The sequence below is a fragment of the Sus scrofa genome, chromosome 18, assembly GCF_054392235.1.
Source record: "Sus scrofa isolate SSC_HxYL_T2T_F1_AM1 chromosome 18, Sscrofa_HxYL_maternal_Yorkshire_Landrace_v2.0, whole genome shotgun sequence".
In the NCBI taxonomy this organism is placed as follows: domain Eukaryota; kingdom Metazoa; phylum Chordata; class Mammalia; order Artiodactyla; family Suidae; genus Sus; species Sus scrofa.
The window spans coordinates 28,007,310-28,026,251 of NC_139400.1; the positions used below are offsets into that span (position 1 = coordinate 28,007,310).

The following is an 18,942-nucleotide window of genomic DNA, read 5'->3' on the forward strand; positions in this document are numbered from 1 at the left end:
TGGCTCTGGTGTAGGCTGGCAGCAACAGCTCCGATTAAACCCCTACCTAGCCTGGGAACCTCCACATGCCACGGGTATGGCCCTAAAAAGACAAGACAAAAAAAAAAAAAAAAAAAAAAAAAAACCTAACACACACTGTAAATTAACTATACTTCAATTAAAAAAGGAGAAAAAAGATAAAACTATCTACTTTGGTCTGCAGTTTATATAAACCCAATACTTTTATTCACTATTCTTCATAAAAAGTGATTTAACATTCATCTTCTATAACCCTTTTTGAAAAAAACTTTACTAGATCAAGCATAGGCTGTGACCTATTGAAATGTAAATGAGATGTTTGCTTTTCAGATGAGACTCAACTTACTTCAAATCCTCTTAAACCACTACAAAGTTAAGGACCCAAAAGTAGAGGACTCATTAATGGAAACTTAACAAGGCTGAAATTGTTGGCTCTGTAGGAACCTGTATATCTGTATGCTTTTCCTGTGTACTCCTAAAGTCAGTTAATTCTAATTTCAACATCACTTATATTTAATTCTTTATTTCATCATTTGCATTTACCAAGTACATTATCATCCATATTCCATTTGTTCACCTATTCTCACCAATGTCTGTGGAAAAGCTGCCTGATCAAGAATGCCTGGATGATGCACAATAATGGATGGAGGCAGTTACACAATTTTATTCACTGAGTTCTATCCTGTTTAAATGTCATCGTATCACATTCGTTAAACAAGTACCTTTTGAGCACTTTTCTGTGTAAAATCCAGGACCAGAAACTGAAGGGAGACCTGTAGGTGATTAGTTTAATCCTCAAATAGCTTATAGCAGCAGTTCTCAAGTGAACTTACCCTAGGTATTCCTGTGACTTCTCCAAGAGATCAATGAGGTCAAAACTACTTCCGTAATAACTAAGACATTCTTTGCCTTTTCTCACTGTGCTTATATTTGTACTTATGATACAAAAGAAATGGTAGGGTAAGACTACTGGCATGATGCACAATTTAAAGCAATGACACCAGAGTTCCCATTGTGGTGCAATGGGTTGAGAATCCAACTGCAGTGGCTTGGGCTGCTGTGAAGCACAGTGGGTAAAGGATCTGGTAGGTTACAGCTGTGACCTGGATTCAATTCCTGGACCGGGGAACTTCTATATGCCATGGACATGGCCATTAAAACAAAACAAAACATAAAGCAGTGGCACCAAAATGTACTAGTAGTCATTATATTCTTCACCTTCATGTACTCACAGTAAAAAAAAAAAAAAAGTCAATTTTACTTAAGAATGTGTTAATGCAAGCGTAAAAATTATTAATTTTATTAAATCTTTGCCTTAAATTGTCTTTTTATTACTCTGCATAACCCACTGGAAAGTATGTATAGGGCATTTCTACATTTGGAAGTGTGGCAACTGTTTTGAAAAGCACATAAACCATACTTTGAGCTGCAAACTGAATTATCCACTTTTTCTCAAGGAATCCATTTTTACTTGAACAAGTGGCTGACAAACTATATGGTTATTCAGACCTGGGTAACTGACAGATGTGTTCTCAAAAATTATAAAGTGAGGAGTTCCCGTCGTAGCTCACTGGAAGCAAATCTGACTAGCATCCATGAGGACGCAGGTTTGAATCCCTGGCCTTGCTCAGTGGGTTAAGGATCCAGCGTTGCTGTGTAGGTCGCAGCCAGCAGCTCATGGCTCAGATCCCACATTGCTGTGGTTCAAGCCAGCAGCTACAGCTCCAATTCGATCCCCAGCTTGGGAACCTCCATATGCCACTGTGCAGCCCTAAAAAGACCAAAAAAAAAAAAAAAAAAAAAAAATTACAAAGTGAGCCTACCACTTCAAGGAAAACAAATGAGAGCATTTGGTTGACAATAAAATTTGGTATTTCAGGTGATAATTAGAATTTGGAAAACTTGCAACTGCCACATGAGCTTGACAGCTTTCCACTACTTAAAAGTCTTTTCTGATGAGGCCAGTGGTAGTGTTAATGAATATGATTTTTGTGTCAACATTTGGAGAATGTGCTAACTCAGTAAACTAATATTTTCTAAATGACCGATAAATGGGTTATAAAATCATGCACAGGTTAAAAGAGCCATTCAAAGCTCATGATAAACCAATATATTTCAACATAACAAAGCACAGATATGGTTTCAGACTCCACACTGCAATTCACCTTTAAGAAATTAACACTGCTAAATTTTAGTGTAATATCAAAGAATATCCACAATAATCTAACAAGGTTCTTAAAATACTCTTCCCTTTTCCAACTATATATTTGATGCGAGGCCACATCTTCTTTTACCTTACCCAAAGCAACATATTGCAGGAGACTGAGTGCAAAAGCAGATAGGAGTATCCAGTTGAGCCAGACATTAAAGAGATTTGCAAAAACTGTTGAATCACTCTTCTCACTCAATTGTTCTTTGTTTTGGAAAATACAGCTACTTTTTACTAAAATATTTTACTTAGTTTAACATGTAGTGGGTAGATTATTATTTTAAAATTAATAAACATTTTTTAAAAATTGTTTTAATTTCTAATACAGTAAGTATCAAAAGTCATAACCCACATAAACAAAAGCTCAAGTTGATAACTGTTAAGAGTATAAAAGAAAAGGGTCCTTAGGACCAAAGATTAAGAACCACTGGCTTACACTGTAACAAAAGAAAGAAGAAAAAAAGAAAAAAGAAAAAACTCTACAAATAATAACCCAAGGTAGAATATTATGCCTACCCTTCTATTCTTGAATATTCTAGCTTTATTTAAAGGAAACTTATACTACCTAGTTCTTGAAATAATTTATTTAGCACTGCTGTCAATACAATCAAAATGAGTAATTCATTTAGCAAGCATGAAAAGGCCTCAAGCAATACCAAGATAATGTGTTAAACCAATGTGAACTGATGAGTTTTTCTTTACTCATTTTCTAAATAAGTGGCCTGAACTAAAACTGGTCTTATTTACTTTGCTGGTATAAAATTAACCTATAAAGAGAATTTTTTCATGAAGGACTATAAAATATACAATTCTCTTGGAAATGCACCCCACATAATCAAATCAGTAATGGAAAGCTACAGAATTTGGTTCCTTGCCTATCAAAAATAGAGAAAAAAAAATACTTTTATGTATCCTTAAAGATAGGCTAAGCAAAAATATGTGTGTATGTCCCTTTAAAAAACCACAAATGATTGCTTATGTGCATAAGGTCCTCTAAAAAGTGTGTTTTTTGTGTGTGTTTTTGAATGTCGTTTTGTATCCTGATCCTCAGCACCATATTTCCATTATGGCGCAGTGTAAACAAATCCGATTAGGAACCATGAGGTTGCAGGTTAAATCCCTGGCCTTGCTCAGTGGGTAAAGGATCTGGCGTTGCCGTGATCTGTGGTGTAGGTAGCAGATGCAGCTCAGATCTGGTGTTCCTGTGGCTGTGGCTTAGGCCAGCAGCTGCAGCTCCGATAAGACCCCTAGCCTGGGAATCTCTATATGCCGCAGGTGCGGTTCTAAAAATCCAAAAAAAAAAAAAAAAATTTATGCTACATTAATCAGTGGCTATACACTACCCAGAAAGCGGAACGAGTTGAAGCTACTGCAGTTTGTGCTTACCAGCCCAGTTCTGCTTATGCTGGCTTCTAGGCCACACATGCTATATAGGGGCCCTGACAAAGTACATTAGAGTCAGAGGAGTTTGGTTATGTGGAAGGCAACATGTAATGAGTTAGCTGCCATGTATCAAATACTTCACCCGAATTTTCCTTAAATCTTCTCATATCAATGATTAAGTAGTATTATCTTTGTCTTAAAATTAAGGGGATTCAAACTCAGAAAGTTTAAGGAAAATGCTCAAGGATGCAAAAAGTTAGTAGGTAGCACTATCAAGATTTAAACCCAGAGCCCCTGCAGTGGGGTTGTATGCTGGCCCCCAAAAATATGTCCACATTCCAACTCCTGGAAACTATGAAAGTTATCTTATTTGGAAAAATAGGTTCTTTCAGATGTAACTAAGTTAAGGATTTTGACAAGAGGATGTCATCCTGGATTACCTAGTTTGGTACTAAAGCCAAGTATCCTTATAAGAGTAAGGCCAACACAGATTCCAGACAGAAGAGTAGGAGACAATGTTCCCATGGAGTCACAGCTGGAAGAAGCAAAGAACAGATTCTTCCTTAGTGTTTCCAGAGGGACTGTAATCCCACAAAGCCTGATTCCTGACTTTTGACCTCAGAATTATGAGAGAATAAATTTCGGTTGTTTTAAGGCACCAAGTTTATGGTAATTTGTTATAGTAGCCCTAGGACACTAATTATCTTTCCAGCAAACCTCATTACCTTTCCAAGAAGGTTTAAGGAACTAAGGATACTTAAACTAAAATAGAGACAATTCAAAGGACTTTATCTTTTTATTTTTTAAAAGAAAAGAACTCTAGGAGTTCCCGTAGTGGCTCAGTGGTTAACGAATCGGAATAGGAACCATGAGGTTGCAGGTTCGATCCCTGGCCTTGCTCAGTGGGTTAAGGATCTGGCGTTGCCATGAGCTGTGCTGTAGGCTGCAGACGGGGCTCAGATACCACATTGCTGTGGCTCTGGCATAGGCCAGTGGCCACAGCTCCAATTAGACCCCTAGCCTGGGAACCTTCATATGCTGTGGGAGCGGCCCTAGAAAAGGCAAAAAAAAGAAAGAAAAAAAAGAAAAAAAGAAAAGAACTCTAGGGAGTTCCTGTCATGGCACAGTAGAAACGAATCCGACTAGGAATCATGAGGCTGCAGGTTCGATCCCTGGCCTCGCTCAGTGGGTTAAGGATCCGGTGTTGCCGTGAGCTGTGGTGTAGGTCGAGGACGCGGCTCAGATCCTGAATTGCTGTGGCTGTGGTGTAGGCCAGCAGCTTTATCTCCGATCAGACCCCTAGCCTGGGAACCTCCATATGCCGCATAGGTACGGCCCTAAAAAGACAAAGAAAAGGAAAAGAAAAGAACTCTATGTATTTTTAGAAGTCCTAGAGAGCAGAAGAGAGACAAGTAAAAATTACAGAGAAATTTCAGTTGAAATTAAACTTTCTAACCATCTAAAGTACTAAAGACTAAACAGACTTTTAGTAGGTAGTATCAACCAAAATGATCTCCTATCACTGGATGTGTTCAAGAAGAGACTGAGACCATGTAACTTTGGAGAGCTAAGCTGACTCAGAATCTCTATCCCAAGTTTCTAAAAATTATAAAGTATTAGACGATACCACAAAAGCCTAGTAATAAGGTAAAGTATTACAAGTGAATTTTACAAGGTTTCTACAATCATTTATTCAAATAAATACTACCAGCTATGTGTCAGGTACTGTGCTTGGTGATGGACACTAATGTCTACTTTCATAAAGCTTATAATCTGGTGGGAGAGAGAGACATACATCAAGTAACATACCAACTAATGTAAAATGACATGGACAGGAGTTCCCACCGTGGCTCAGTGGTTAACAAACCCAACTAGTATCCATGAGGATGTAGGCTGCATCCCTGACCCCACTCACTGGGTTAAGCATCCAGCGTTGCTGTGAGCCGTGGTGTAGGTCATAGATGTGGCTCAGATCCCATGTTGCTATGGCTGTGGCTCTGATTCGACTCCTAGCCTGGGAACTTCCATATGCCACGAGTGTGGCCCAAAAAAGATTAAAAAAAGAGAGAGATGTGTATAGACATACATGGTGACAGAAAAGTACAAAAACAAGGTACACCTGGAGTTCCCACTGTAGCACAGTAGGTTAAGGATCAGAGTGCTGTGGCTCAGGTTGATCCCCGGCCCTATGCAATGGGTTAAGGATCTGGCATTGCCACAATTGTGGCACAGGGTATAGCTGTGTCTCAGATTCAGTCCGTGGCTCGGAAACTCCCATATGCCATGGGTGCAGCCAAAAAAAGAAAAAAGAGAAAGAAAACGTAGGTGGGAAGATCTGGTAAAACTTCCCTGAGGAAATGATGCTTGGGTAGAGATTTCAATAAAATGTATAAGATTTTACCAGATAGAGAGGAAAAAGCTTTCCAGGCAGAAGGACCAGCAATAACAAAGGTCTAATAATGGTTAGGGAAGCATGTTTGATACGAAAGAGTCCAAAAAGTAAGTGTAGCCACATTAAGTTTTGCCTTCATTCTGAATGGGCAGACATGATCAAATTGCGTATTTAGAAAAGATCAACTAATCCTGCCTGCAATGAGGAGAATGGACCGGTGCTCAGTCACAGTGGATACAGGTGGACCAGTTATAGGTTACTGCAACAGAACAGGAAACAACAGCAACTCAAAAAAAAAAAAAAAAATGGTAATAATGGAAATGAAGAGGACAATTTGAGCTTATTTAGATTAAACAGTGAGTTCCTGTCGTGACTCAGTGGGTTAAGAAACCGACAGTCTCCGTAAGGATGCAGGGGTTTTGGTTTGTGTTGCTTTTTAGGGCCATACCCATGGCATATGGAGGTTACCAGACTAGGGGTTGAGTCAGAGCTACGGCAATGTGAGATCGAAACCGAGTCTGTGACCTACACCACAGCTCACGGCAAAGCCAGATCCTTAACCCACTGAGTGAGGCCAGGGATCGAACCCGCAACCTCACGTTCAGATTCATTTCCGCTGCGCCATGACAGGAACTCTGAGGATGCAGGTTTGATCCCTGGTCTCACTCAGTAGGTTAAGGATCTGGCATTGCCACAGGATGCAGTGTAGGTGGCAGATAGGGCTTGCACCCAGTGTTGCTGTGAATGTGGCAAGGGCCAGCAGCTGTAGCTCCAATTGGACACCTAACCTGGGTACTTCCATATGCCGCAGGTGTGGCCATAAAAAATAAAATGAAAATAAACAGAAAGCTAGACAAAATGTGATGATATGGAAAAACCAAGGTTTCTGATCTGAGAAAATTGGTGAAACAGTGGTTTTTTTACCCTTCACTGAGGTAAAGCATGCAAAAGGGTCAAGTTTGAAAAGGAAATCTCATTTGGGGATGAAATACATCTGAGGCATCCAAGAAATATCAGTCAGGCTACTGGATATAAAGTTCTTAACCTCTGTTGGTAGGCCAAATCTGAGTATGCATATTTACATGAAACAGCTGTATATTCTTTTATCTTTAAGGTAAAACAGTTCTTATTATAAAGTCATTATTCTTAAAAAAGATAATCTCAGGAGTTCCCACTGTGGCTCAGCAATAATGAACCCGACTAGTATCCATGAGGATGTGGGTTTGATCCCTGGCCCTGCTCATCGGGTTAAGGATTCATGGTTTGTAGCTCTGATTTGACTCCTAGCCTGGAAACTTCTATATGCCACAGGAGCGGCCTTAAAAAAAGCAAAAAATAAATTAATAAAGATAATTTCAAAATCACGCTAAATAAAATCACTACCTTACTTTGGTTATTAATACTAATCAAAGATTACCTATTTAAAGGACATTAGCTGTATATCATTTAGTTATAAAATGATTTCTTTAGAATGAGAAGTATCCATCATGGTGGATTCTCAAGTTAGAATTAGCTACTATTTTCACAACCTTCAGACACAAAAACTGGAAAAAAAAGTTTGAGGCAAAAAGTTTGTACCTTTTATTCCCCAGAACGTCTACCTCCCCCTATGTCTGAAAGATACAGACTTCAGTTCTTTTATTTTTTTGCTGCACCCACGGCATGCAGAAGGACCAGGAAATGAATCCGCTCCACAGCGGTGACAATGCTGGATACTTAACTTACTGAGCCACCGGGGAACTCCTGACTGAAGCATCTTTTTTTCTTTTCTTTTTAGGGCCACACTTGCGGCATATGGAAGTTTCAGGCTGGGGTCAATTTGGATCTGTAGCTGCCAGCCTACACCACTGTCATAGCAACACCAAATCCAAACCATATCTGTAACCTACCACAACTTGCAGCAACTTGGAATCCTTAACCCACTGAGTGAGGCCAGGGATGGAACCCTCATCCTCATGGATACTAGTCAGATTCTTAACCCGCTGAGCTATAATGGGAACTCCTGACTTGAAAACATCTTATTGTCAAACATAAATAATAAAGTTTTGCTCCTGCAAAAGATCCTAATTTTCAAAGTAGAAGGGAAGAGTATACACAAATCAGACTTCTTTTCTTCCAACACAAACCTCCATAGGCTTGATATTCTACTTAGAGGAAAAATGACTAGACTAGTTTAGATGTTAATTGTGATAACTAAGGAATTTACTCAAGATTTGCTTTCCATTTTGTATATTAAAAAAAAAAAACAAAAAACAAATCAGCTATCAGAAAGATTAAAGACAGAACTAATGAGTAGGTAGGAAAATTGCCTTACATTACTAACTCGAAAGAGAATCCACTGCACAAAATCTTTGCTAATTTTGAGAAAGATCTAGTATTCTTTACATAAAACTAGAATTATACATATGACATACTTGAAACAGAGCATGAATCAGACTACACAGCATTTGTATTTATAAACATATTTACATTTTATGTACATAAAATCTTTTGAACTTCCCACAGAAATATATGCTTTAAAAAAAAAAAAAAAAAAGGCATGAGTTCCCCCCATGGCACAGTAAGATTGAAAGCATTTCTGGAGCACTAAGACGAGGGTTTGATTCCTAGCCCAGCACAGAGGGTTTAAAATCTAGTGTTGCTGCAGCTGTGGTGTAGTTCACAACTGCGGCTGACCCCTGGCCCAGGAACTCCATATGCCTCAGGGAAGCCAAAGGGGGAAAAGTACTTTTAACACTTTTGTATTATATGACTGCTACTTCTAATATCACTTTGCTGTCAATGGGAATGTAACAATTCAGAAGATTCCAGGGTAAAATAAAAAAATCAGTAACATATTGAGACAAGCTCCTTCACTTCAGAAACCACCTACAAATAAAAATCTTGACTTAGGAAGCGTTAGGGCAGAGTGGAGAAAAAACAAGTTAATATGTGAATGAAATTAAGGTTAACCCAGGATTTAGCTTTCACTCTTCACTAAGTAAGCTTTCACAGGCAAGCCCTTCCGCCCTTACTCCAAGTTACCCTTAACTCAGCAAAACCACACAGCACATGAAGCAGACAGTAAGCCTTCCCCAGACAAATTTGTATTTAGACAGAAACTTTAAATACCTTTTATATTTCATTAAAATGGATTTATTGGAGTTCCTGTTGTGGCTCAGTGGAAACGAACCTGACTAGCATCCAAGAGGATGCAGGTTCGATCCCTGGCCTTGCTCAGTGGGTTAAGGATCTGGCGTTGCCATGAGCTGTGCTGTAGGCCAGCAGCTACAGCTCTAATTCGACCCCTAGCCTGGGAACTTCCATATGCTGTGGGTGTGGCCCTAAAACGCAAAAAAAAAAAAAAAAAAAAAAAAAAAAAATTTATTTATAACTGCCTCATTAGGAATGCTTCAGAGCAGAAAGACAAATCAAACATTTTTAGATATTTCTGGTTCAAGACAGCATGCAGAGTATTACTCTACATTATCACATACAGTACACATATATGCAGTGTGTATGCACACGCCAGTACCTACACATATACTTAGGAAAGTATCTAAAACTATATAATTAAAATATTGTGAAGTTATCTATTATGGTAGATTTACAATTATTTTTAATTCTCTTCTCTTTGCTTTTCTATAATGAACACATATACATGCCTTTTTACCTTAATAAAATATATTTGTTTAACATGTTCTAACAGAGACCCAGAATTTCAGAAGTCGTTTTTATTTAGAAGAAACTTTACCAATTTTGTCCTCTTCATTTTTCAAATGAAGAAAAAGGCCCAGTGAGGATAAGTTACATGTCCAATATATGATAGTGACTCCATAGGGCTATAAATCTAATATTCACATTTATGTCTATTTTTCTGATTACAGAAATCAATGCGTTTTCGTTCAAAAAAAATATATATATATATACACACACAGTGGGGTTTTTTTTTTTGTTTTTTTTTTTTTTGGTCTCTTCAGGGCCACACCTGCAGCACACAAAGATTCCCAGGCTAGGGGTTGAATTGGACCTGCAACTGCTGGCCTATGCCATAGCCACTGCAATGCCAGATCCGAGCCACATCTGTGACCTACACTGCAGCGTATGGCAGCACTGGATTCTTTAACCCACTGAGTGAGGCTAGGGATCAAACCTGCATCCTCAGAGACACTAGGTGGATTCTTAGCCCGCTCAGCTACAACAGGAACTCCAGGAAAAGCCATCAAGAAAACGAAAATCACCTATGCTTATAAACCAAAGATAACCATTGATTTGGGGGTTTTTTGTTTTCTTTCTAAAAATTTTCACAACAAAAATAATACATTTTCAATGTAGAAAAACTTTTAAAAATACAAAGAGTAAAGAAGAAAGACAAAAAAATTAACACTCACTTAACTGGTGATATCAGAATTATTTCTTCTCTAGACTCAGTTCCTAAGGCCAGTTTTGGGTCAGCAAACTAATTCTATGATAGTGTCCTTATGTAGCAAACCCTGGTTGGTTCTTTAATGTGATTATTTTTATATGAAAGATCTACTCCTAAAATTTTTATTTCACAATTGTTTAATGAAAGACAAAAGACCAAAAAACGATGAACAAAGAAAATACTCCACTTCTACCTGGGTATCTTCTTTTTAGACTTAATGAATGTAAAGATAATCCACAAACACAAGCCAAATTGCAAGTTACAAAACACAATATTCTAAGATTACCCAATGTTTATTCTTATAATTCTTTTATTTACCAATACCTTTACAGGGTATCCTATAAAACACTACCAACTGGCATTAATTACAGGGGAAAAAAATCATGAGTTAAGAGCAAATATATTTATAAAAACAAGCTAATAAAACATAAATTACAGAACCATCATTAATACAGTTAGCAAGACACTTAAAAATACCCATTTTATCTCATCCCTTCAAAATTTCTATCTTCTACATATTTTATAAAGCACATAAATGTACCAGTACAATAACAGGAACATCATTTTAAATAAACGTGATTCAGAATGTGTGCTCAGGAGTACCCTGGTGGCTCAATGGGTTAAGGATCTGGTATTGTCACTGCTGTGGTATGGGTTCAGTCCCTGGCCTGGGAACTTCCACATGCTGCAAGCACCCCCACCCCAGCCCCCAAAAAAGAATGTGTGCTCAAAATTTTACTACTAAGGGTAACAACAAAAGCTGGAGATCACTGCCCAAGATCCAAGGATAGCTGACAAAACTGTCTCTTTCATTCCCTTTCTCTATTTATTTAAGCATGCATACATGCCACAACCATGGCATGTGGAAGTTCCCAGGGCAAGGATCTGTGACCTGTGCGCCAGCTATGCCACAACAGAACTTCCTCTCCTAATCTAATTTAAAAGATCCAAAGATTAGAAGAAAAAAGTAAAAATGACTAATTATCTAAAACTTCAGAATGAAATATTTTGGGAATTAAGTAAGTTCCATATGAAATATTATTAAATAATTTGCTTAAATTTCCAGATTTGGAGTTCCCGTCGTGGCGCAGTGGTTAACGAATCCGACTAGGAACCATGAGGTTGCGGGTTCGGTCCCTGCCCTTGCTCAGTGGGTTAATGATCCGGCGTTGCCGTGAGCTGTGGTGTAGGTTGCAGACACGGCTCGGATCCCGCATTGCTGTGGCTCTGGCGTAGGCCGGTGGCTGCAGCTCCGATTCAACCCCTAGCCTGGGAACCTCCATATGCCGCGGGAGTGGCCCAAGAAATAGCAACAACAACAACAACAACAAAAGACAAAAAGACAAAAGATAAAAAAAAAAAAAAAAAAAAAAAAAAATTCCAGATTTTATCAATGGCTTAAGAAATGTGAACACTAGCAATTTGTTACCATTATACCACCTTAAATCTCAAAACATTCAAAACTGTCAGATTTCAAACAGACCCCATAAGATAAGCCAATGGTGTTTTCATTTCATGGTCAGAAAAATTTAGCAAGGAGAGAATAAATGTCTTGCCCCAGATCACTAGTTTGAAACATGTGCATTTTAGAAGTTTTCCAAAGTGTATATAAGCAACTGCCAACTTAAAAATGAATTTGCGTGCAGTCTATGAACTCACTTTCTGGGGGGAGGGATGAACTGGGGGTTTGGGATTGGCATATGCACAATGAGGGAAATGGAATGGTTGGCCGACAGGACTCGTGGCACAGAGAGCTCTAGGCAAAGTTCTGAAAGAGAATGAATGTGTGTACATGTATAACTGAATTACTTGGTTGTACAGCAGAAATTATCACAACCTTGTAAACCAACTAAACTTCAATAAAACTTTAAAAAAAGAAAACTCACTTCCTCTTTAATACACTAATAATTTGATCCTGCCACAAAGCTTGTTGTATATAGTGCATGAATAGATAACCATATATAGTACAAGTGTGAATCCTAGAGTATAAAAAAGCAAGGAATCTAGATGACTTGGCAAAATTCTGAAACTGGTTAAGCTTTGCTTTGGCATTCCTCCCATCCTCCTAGTTGGTCCTACTCCTGTTCCCTAAAGGTACCTTATATCTTCTCGAAGTCCCTTACCCAAGACACCTACTCAAAATTTCTTTCCCTTGCTTGACCCATCCCAGTCAGGATAACTGATTTCAGGTAATTAACACAACCAACATCTCACTTACTCATTAACACTACCAAAAAGGCTCTTAACTTTTCTGTGTCAAAAACTGAGAATCTCATAAAAGTCACAGTCACTCTCTCCAGAAAAATCACACAGGCACACACAAAATTTTTCAAACAATTTCCAGACAGTCAGGTTCACACAGCCAAAATATATCTATGAATCCCAGAACTACAAAACCCAAGTTAAAAAATCTTGCACTTAACATATAAAGATCACAAAACCTCAAAATCCTTCAAAAGGAACTTACATTTTAAGAGACTATAAACTCAACTACACTATATATGCTCAAATACAAATACTCTAATTGCTAAAATTTAAGTAACCTCCCAAAATTTTTAATGCTGTAATTCCCTTGATAGGAGAGTAACAGGACTATTTCTAAGCATGGGTCATCTATTAAATTGGGTTGTATTGGCCCTACCCTTATATTCAACAATATTCTAGAAATCTATTATGTTTAATTATCATGAATGACTCATGGCAAAACAATACATAAGTGCACACAAACGCATGCAGAAATTTTATTTCATTTCTTAATTGTCAAATCCAGTTGCCAAATTCCCTGTTAAAATTCCCTTAATCGCTATCCTCAGCTTCTTCAACCCTATACCATTTATCTCTTCAGCTATGCTTTTTCAACTTCCTTCACGGGCCTTTCTTCTTCCACTTGACCCTCAGAGGTAGGTAGATTCTACCTACCCAAGGTTGTCTTTAGTTGTTTCCTATTGATACTATACTCTTTCCAAAGTTTCTACATGTTATATTAACAAACATAAATCTACTAAAAGGTCCCCACTTCCCCTTGAGCTCCAGTACAAAGCTTCAGGTACCTAAACTATTCGACATATCTTGATTCCCACACCTACAATCATACCCTATTAATTTTCTCCTCCAATTCTGTTCTCCCTTTACATTCCCCACCTTATTAGAGGCATCGTCATCATCCATTAACCAGCTATAATCTTTAACTCTTCTACATTCTTCCCAATCAGACTACAATCTCAGCAGCTTCATTTCCCACTACTGCCCAAGTACAGCGAAATCTACTTGCTATTTCTCAAATCAGACTATCACTGCCCTTCCTCTAGCCTTTTCTTTCCCATCAATAAAACAGCTACTCACCCTTCAAAGTCCTACTTAAACACCCACTACATGAAAAGTCTTTTCTAACCTCATGTATTCTATCACTCATCCTTTCCCCAGAAGAATTTCCTCCCTCCTTCTATAGTCCAGGACACACCAGGACTTTTTCTTTCGTTACACTGTTTTAGTTCTTAACAAGTTCTATTATAGTTAGTTGCACCCTTATCTTTCTTTCCTATAGACAAGTCCATGGTTTGTTACTCTTGCACCTAGCACACACCTGGAATATAGTATGTCTTTAATCAATGTCTGGTAAATGAATGACAAAACTCCAAAGTCAGGACATATTTCAGATTATTTCTCAGTGAAGGGTGTATCTCATCCTCTTTTGAACACAAGACAAGAATTAAATCCCCTAGTCCCTAGCTCCCCATTTCTAGTCCACTGCTCAGTTTTAAGCAACAGCTCATGGGGCATTGCCTCACTTCCTCTTGTTCTTTGTAGGTTTAGCTGCCAGTCTAACCACATTACAATTCAGTGGCAGCAGTAAAACAGATCCTCCAACTTCTAAAAAGCATAGACTTTACAATTACCAACAGCAAAATACAAGCTCTTTTTTTTTTTTTTTTTTAAATGATCTAACATTTACTCAAAGTTCATTCTTCATGATTCTGAAAAAAGCCTGGAATAGTTTATCTAACAGGCACCAATTAAGAGTTAAGAAAACATCCAAATTATCAGCTAAACTTTTCACATTTGTAACCACAGAAATTGGCATACATGAACAAACCTAAATATTATGTTTATATACTAAATACACTATAAACAGTAGAAAGTGTACATACCAAACTGATGACCCACATAAAAGTTAGCTTTTAGCTTCTTTTAAAAATACTACACCCCCAAAATTCCAGTGATCATCCTCATCTATAAAACTATATTCTTTTACCTGTATTCTTTCTTGTACTCTTTCCCCCTCTCCACCAACTCTCCCCCAACACACACACACACCCCCCTCTCCCTTACTAGACATGGCTTACTCAAGAAATTATCTGATAGCTTGGTAGCAGTTTCATAAGGCAGGCTACCAGACCTGGAATTCTGGAGAAGATTCCTTATGGTCAGTTTATTTTCTAAGTGACTGTTGTTGATGATACATCACAGACCGATCTCAAGAGATCACAAATGTGGCAAGCATGCCTTGAAGGCCGCCTAGTTTTGTTTTTTGGGGTTTTTTGTTTGTTTGTAAAAAATATAATATGAAGTTGTATTTCTGATTTTTCAGTTATATAAATGATCACATTTTACAAGTAAAGATCACATGATGAAATCTTTTTGACACTTCAGTAACTAAATTGCACCGAGTGGGGCTGAAAACATATTAGCCTAATTATAAACCGTACTTCAGAAAAATACATCTATTTCAAAAAAAAGAAAAGAAAAATACATACATTCCAAGGCATATATAATCTACTTATTTTCCTTAAGCAGTCCAAAAGCCTTTTCATTTTCTAAGTTTTGTCCATATTACATCAAAATAACTTCAGGCAAAGCATTCTTGTTGCTCCAGGATTAAAAGTTTCCAAAAGCTCAATGTGGTTATAATCTTCTGGAAACACCTGAAATTGATTTGTTTCACCTCCTTTACTATTCCTCTTCCAGCCTGTTCTCCTTAGTAAATATACTGATGGATAAACGCACTAACTTGAAAAGCCAAAAAAATGGATAATCCACACCTTAGTTAATAAGGAACTATATGATACATAATGCTCAAAAATTAACATATATCAGAGCCTTAAAAAAATAATAACTGGACTTGATCTAAATAAAATGTTTCTAAAATAAATTTAACAAGTGGGTTTCTTTTTCATTGCTGTTTTACTAAGCATTGATGGAAAATTCTATCTGGGTAAGTTCAGGCTGAAAACACTAGCTTTAGCTCTCAAGGAAAACATGAAAGAACAGAAAATGTCCTTCAATACAAAACATTTTTTGAATTTTTTTTTTTACAAAATCAAAGACTGGTACTTATCTGTAAGATTGATTTTACAAATCTTTTAAAATATGTATTAATAAGCATCACAGTCACACATAAACTAAATTTAAATATCAAATTTCCTGAATTACAGACCCAGAGAGTACACCAAAACTCTTGAGTTAGACACTTCTGAGACTCAACAACCCACAGAGGCCTCTCCCCTTATCCTCCAACTTTTCAGAGTGGCACTACAGTAGATGAACAATCCCACTGCAGCATAAAGGACTGGGCTTGCCTAAAGATATATGACAAAAGTTGAACCTATGCAATAACTTCCTGTTCTTCAGAGACTGTAGGGTGTCCTTCCAAAAGCTGACAGTTTATAGTCCCTTCTAGAAACCAAAAAATCAGCATGTCTTTTCAAATACTTGTAAAAAATTTTTTTTAAATTTCAATAATTACTGTTTATCATTATTACCCTTTAACAAACATTTACTGAATGCTTTATTACATATAAGAGGTATTAAAAATTAACCCCAGGGAGTTCCCGTCGTGGCGCAGTGGTTAACGAATCCGACTAGGAACCATGAGGTTGCGGGTTCGGTCCCTGCCCTTGCTCAGTGGGTTAACGATCCGGCGTTGCCGTGAGCTGTGGTGTAGGTTGCAGACACGGCTCGGATCCTGCGTTGCTGTGGCTCTGGTGTAGGCCGGTGGCTACAGCTCCGATTCGACCCCTAGCCTGGGAACCTCCATATGCCGCAGGAGCGGCCCAAGAAATAGCAACAACAACAACAAAAGACAAAAAAAAAAAAAAAAAAAAAAAAAAAAATAACCCCAGACCACAAGGACCTTGAATTTCCCTTAAAAGTCACCCATTTTTATTATTTCACATAAAATACTTCCTGAATACTGCTTGAACCTATCATGTACAGGCAATGTAAATAAATCATGGGAAGTTGGTCGTTAGCTCCCTAAAAAATCAGAGATAGATATATAACTGTGATTTAATAAAACCAAAAAACCCTACAATTTTGGGTTCCGTTGGAATATACATGAATTGGGATGGAAACCCGAAATCCTTTCTCTTTTTAATTTCCTCTGTATCTAGACAAGGGTCCTCATTATATCCTACTCCTATAGTTACTTCCTTAAATTCAGAACTTAATTTCCTTAAAACCTGGCAAGAAAACTATTTCCATGAAAACTCCTGGCTTGGGAATAAGAAACCCTTCCCGCCATCCCTCAAATGAAAATATGAGCACTGACTCCTAAGCAAAAATTTCTGCACAATTTTAGACCCAAGTTAAAAATAAGTATTCTACATTACATATGGTAATTGTTATGTTTGTTTTTGCACTCATAGAATAAGGAAATTACACTCAGACGCACAGACAGAACTAGCCATATTTTCACCACCTATGGGATGACACATCAAGAACTTTCAAATACAATCTTAGGGAGTCAGGCTACTACTACCCAATTAAGGGAAGAAAAAAAAAGAAAAAGAACCCAGCATTTCTAAGCCGCCTCCCTTCCCACCCCCCCTCCTGGAGTGAGGAACAACCCAATAACTTACTGTTTAAGGCCAAAGGAAAAGGAATTTTTTAAAAGCTGGATGGAGACAAAATGGGGAAAAGATCACTGTGAGCTGTGACCCCTCCTATGATGCCCTCCCTGGGACAAAAGGTACAAGATGAGCATGCCCACTCTCCTGCAGCACTGTCCGAGTTGACAGGCTCGCTCACCTTTTATCTTAAGAATTTCCCAATACATTGTTTCTACACACTTGGGAAAATGCGAATTTTGCTCTGAAAGAATTAAACACGACCAACACCAGCTCTCAAGTAAGCAATTAATATATTCTAATCTAATGCTTAAGAAAGGAGACCAGGCAACAGCTCCTCCAAATGGCTTGGCCAGATATCATTTGAAGCCCTAAAAAAAATTAAGATTTTTAAACAACCTCAAGTTTTGATGGGCACAGTCAGATGCACTGTGGAAACTTTGTGACCAGAAGCAACGACACAACAGGTGAGAGAGGCGGTGGACATCATTGCCCAGTTAAGCGGGTAACATGCAAGGGCAAACCCTTGAGTTCCCCTGAAAGACTGGGGATGTGGGATAATACCCATGCACAAGGACTTCTAGAGCCCCTGCCTTTCCAGTGGCAAAGGTCCGGTACCTTTCCGGGGTCGCGCCACTCCCCCTTGTCCCTCACCCAGGGGACCACCACCCTAAGCCTAAAAAGAACAGAGGCCCCTCCACCGGCAGCATCTCAGCTGGAGAAGAAAACACAATGTCGCTCCTTATTTCTGCGTACAAAAGGATTTTGCGCCCTCCTTCTGGAACAGCCGCCGCTGCCGCCTCCTAACTTGCAAGAAGGTGGGCAACGCGCCATATTCCAGCGTCCCCCAGTCTACCTGGGTAACGAGCCCACGCCACCCCGGAGGGAGAAGCTTCGGAGGTCGCCCAAAGAGCCAACCTCCTCTCCCGCAGGAGACAGCGACTCCCGCGCCCCGGCCCAACCCGCCGCGCCGCCCGCGGACCAGACCCGAGAAGGGCAGAAGAGGCGAGCTGGGAGCTGCGGCTCCGGTCCCGCGCAGCCCGCCCACCTCCCGCTCCCAGGCCGGCGCGCTCCCGGGCCTCTCGCTCCCGAACCCGCGGGAAGGCCGAGCCCGGGCCCCAGGTTCCACGGCGGACAGGAGGCCGCGGCCCCGAGAGCCTCAGGCGGCGGGGGAGGCCGGAACCCTGGGGCTCTCGGGAGGGCAGCGCCTCCCTCCCGAGCCCGCCAGGACGCCTGGGGCCTAGTGCGGCCTGCGCATCCTCGGGGTGGCGGTTTGACTGGGCCGGGCCGGGGCCCCCCGCCCGAGGCGGGCCGAATCCGGCGGGGGCCCAGGCCTGGAGCCGGGGGCGGCAGGGTGCCGGCTGCGGGGCGGGCCGGCCGGCCGGCGGGCGGGCGGCGTGTTGCGGCTGCGCCGGGGCTGAAATAGCTGGAGATTGCGCGGTAGGGCACTCACCTCAGAGCGGCTGCGCTACCGTGGGCCTGCGCCGTGGAGACTGCGACCGCGCCGGCTCCTCGCAGCCTCCTGCCACCAGCGGCAATGGCGAGCGCTGCCGCCTAAGCCGCCGCCGCCGCCGAGGAGGGGGAGGGGAGGGAGAGGAGGCACGCACGCGACGCACGGGCTAGGCTTCCCCGCCCGGCAGCCGCCATGATGGGGAGGTCGGCGCTGCCTTGGCGGGGCTTCCCGGAGGGG

General features: G+C 40.0%; 2 protein-coding genes across 23 annotated transcripts in view; one reads left to right on the forward strand and one right to left on the reverse strand.

Moving 5' to 3' along the window:
* Positions 1 to 18,942, reverse strand: part of NRF1 (nuclear respiratory factor 1) — a 195,418-nt gene that overhangs the window by 155,659 nt on the left and 20,817 nt on the right. For 16 of the 22 annotated variants that reach the window (XR_014833912.1, XR_014833913.1, XM_085005484.1 and 13 more), the window contains exon 1: positions 18,706 to 18,791. The exons of 1 other annotated variant lie outside the window; for it this stretch is intronic. The gene's annotated coding sequence lies outside the window, so the exon portion shown is untranslated. Of the gene's footprint in view, positions 1 to 12,066; positions 13,844 to 17,264; positions 17,300 to 18,705; positions 18,792 to 18,942 lie in introns of those variants that run through there. 5 more of the 22 variants (XM_085005486.1, XM_021078996.2, XM_085005494.1 and 2 more) reach the window with 3 other exon arrangements.
* On the forward strand, positions 9,925 to 18,746 carry LOC146394953 (uncharacterized). Its single transcript, XM_085005501.1, has 2 exons — positions 9,925 to 16,231; positions 16,527 to 18,746. Exon 2 carries the CDS (start codon positions 17,677 to 17,679, stop codon positions 18,676 to 18,678), a length of 1,002 nt encoding a protein of 333 aa, XP_084861627.1. The 5' UTR covers positions 9,925 to 16,231; positions 16,527 to 17,676; the 3' UTR covers positions 18,679 to 18,746.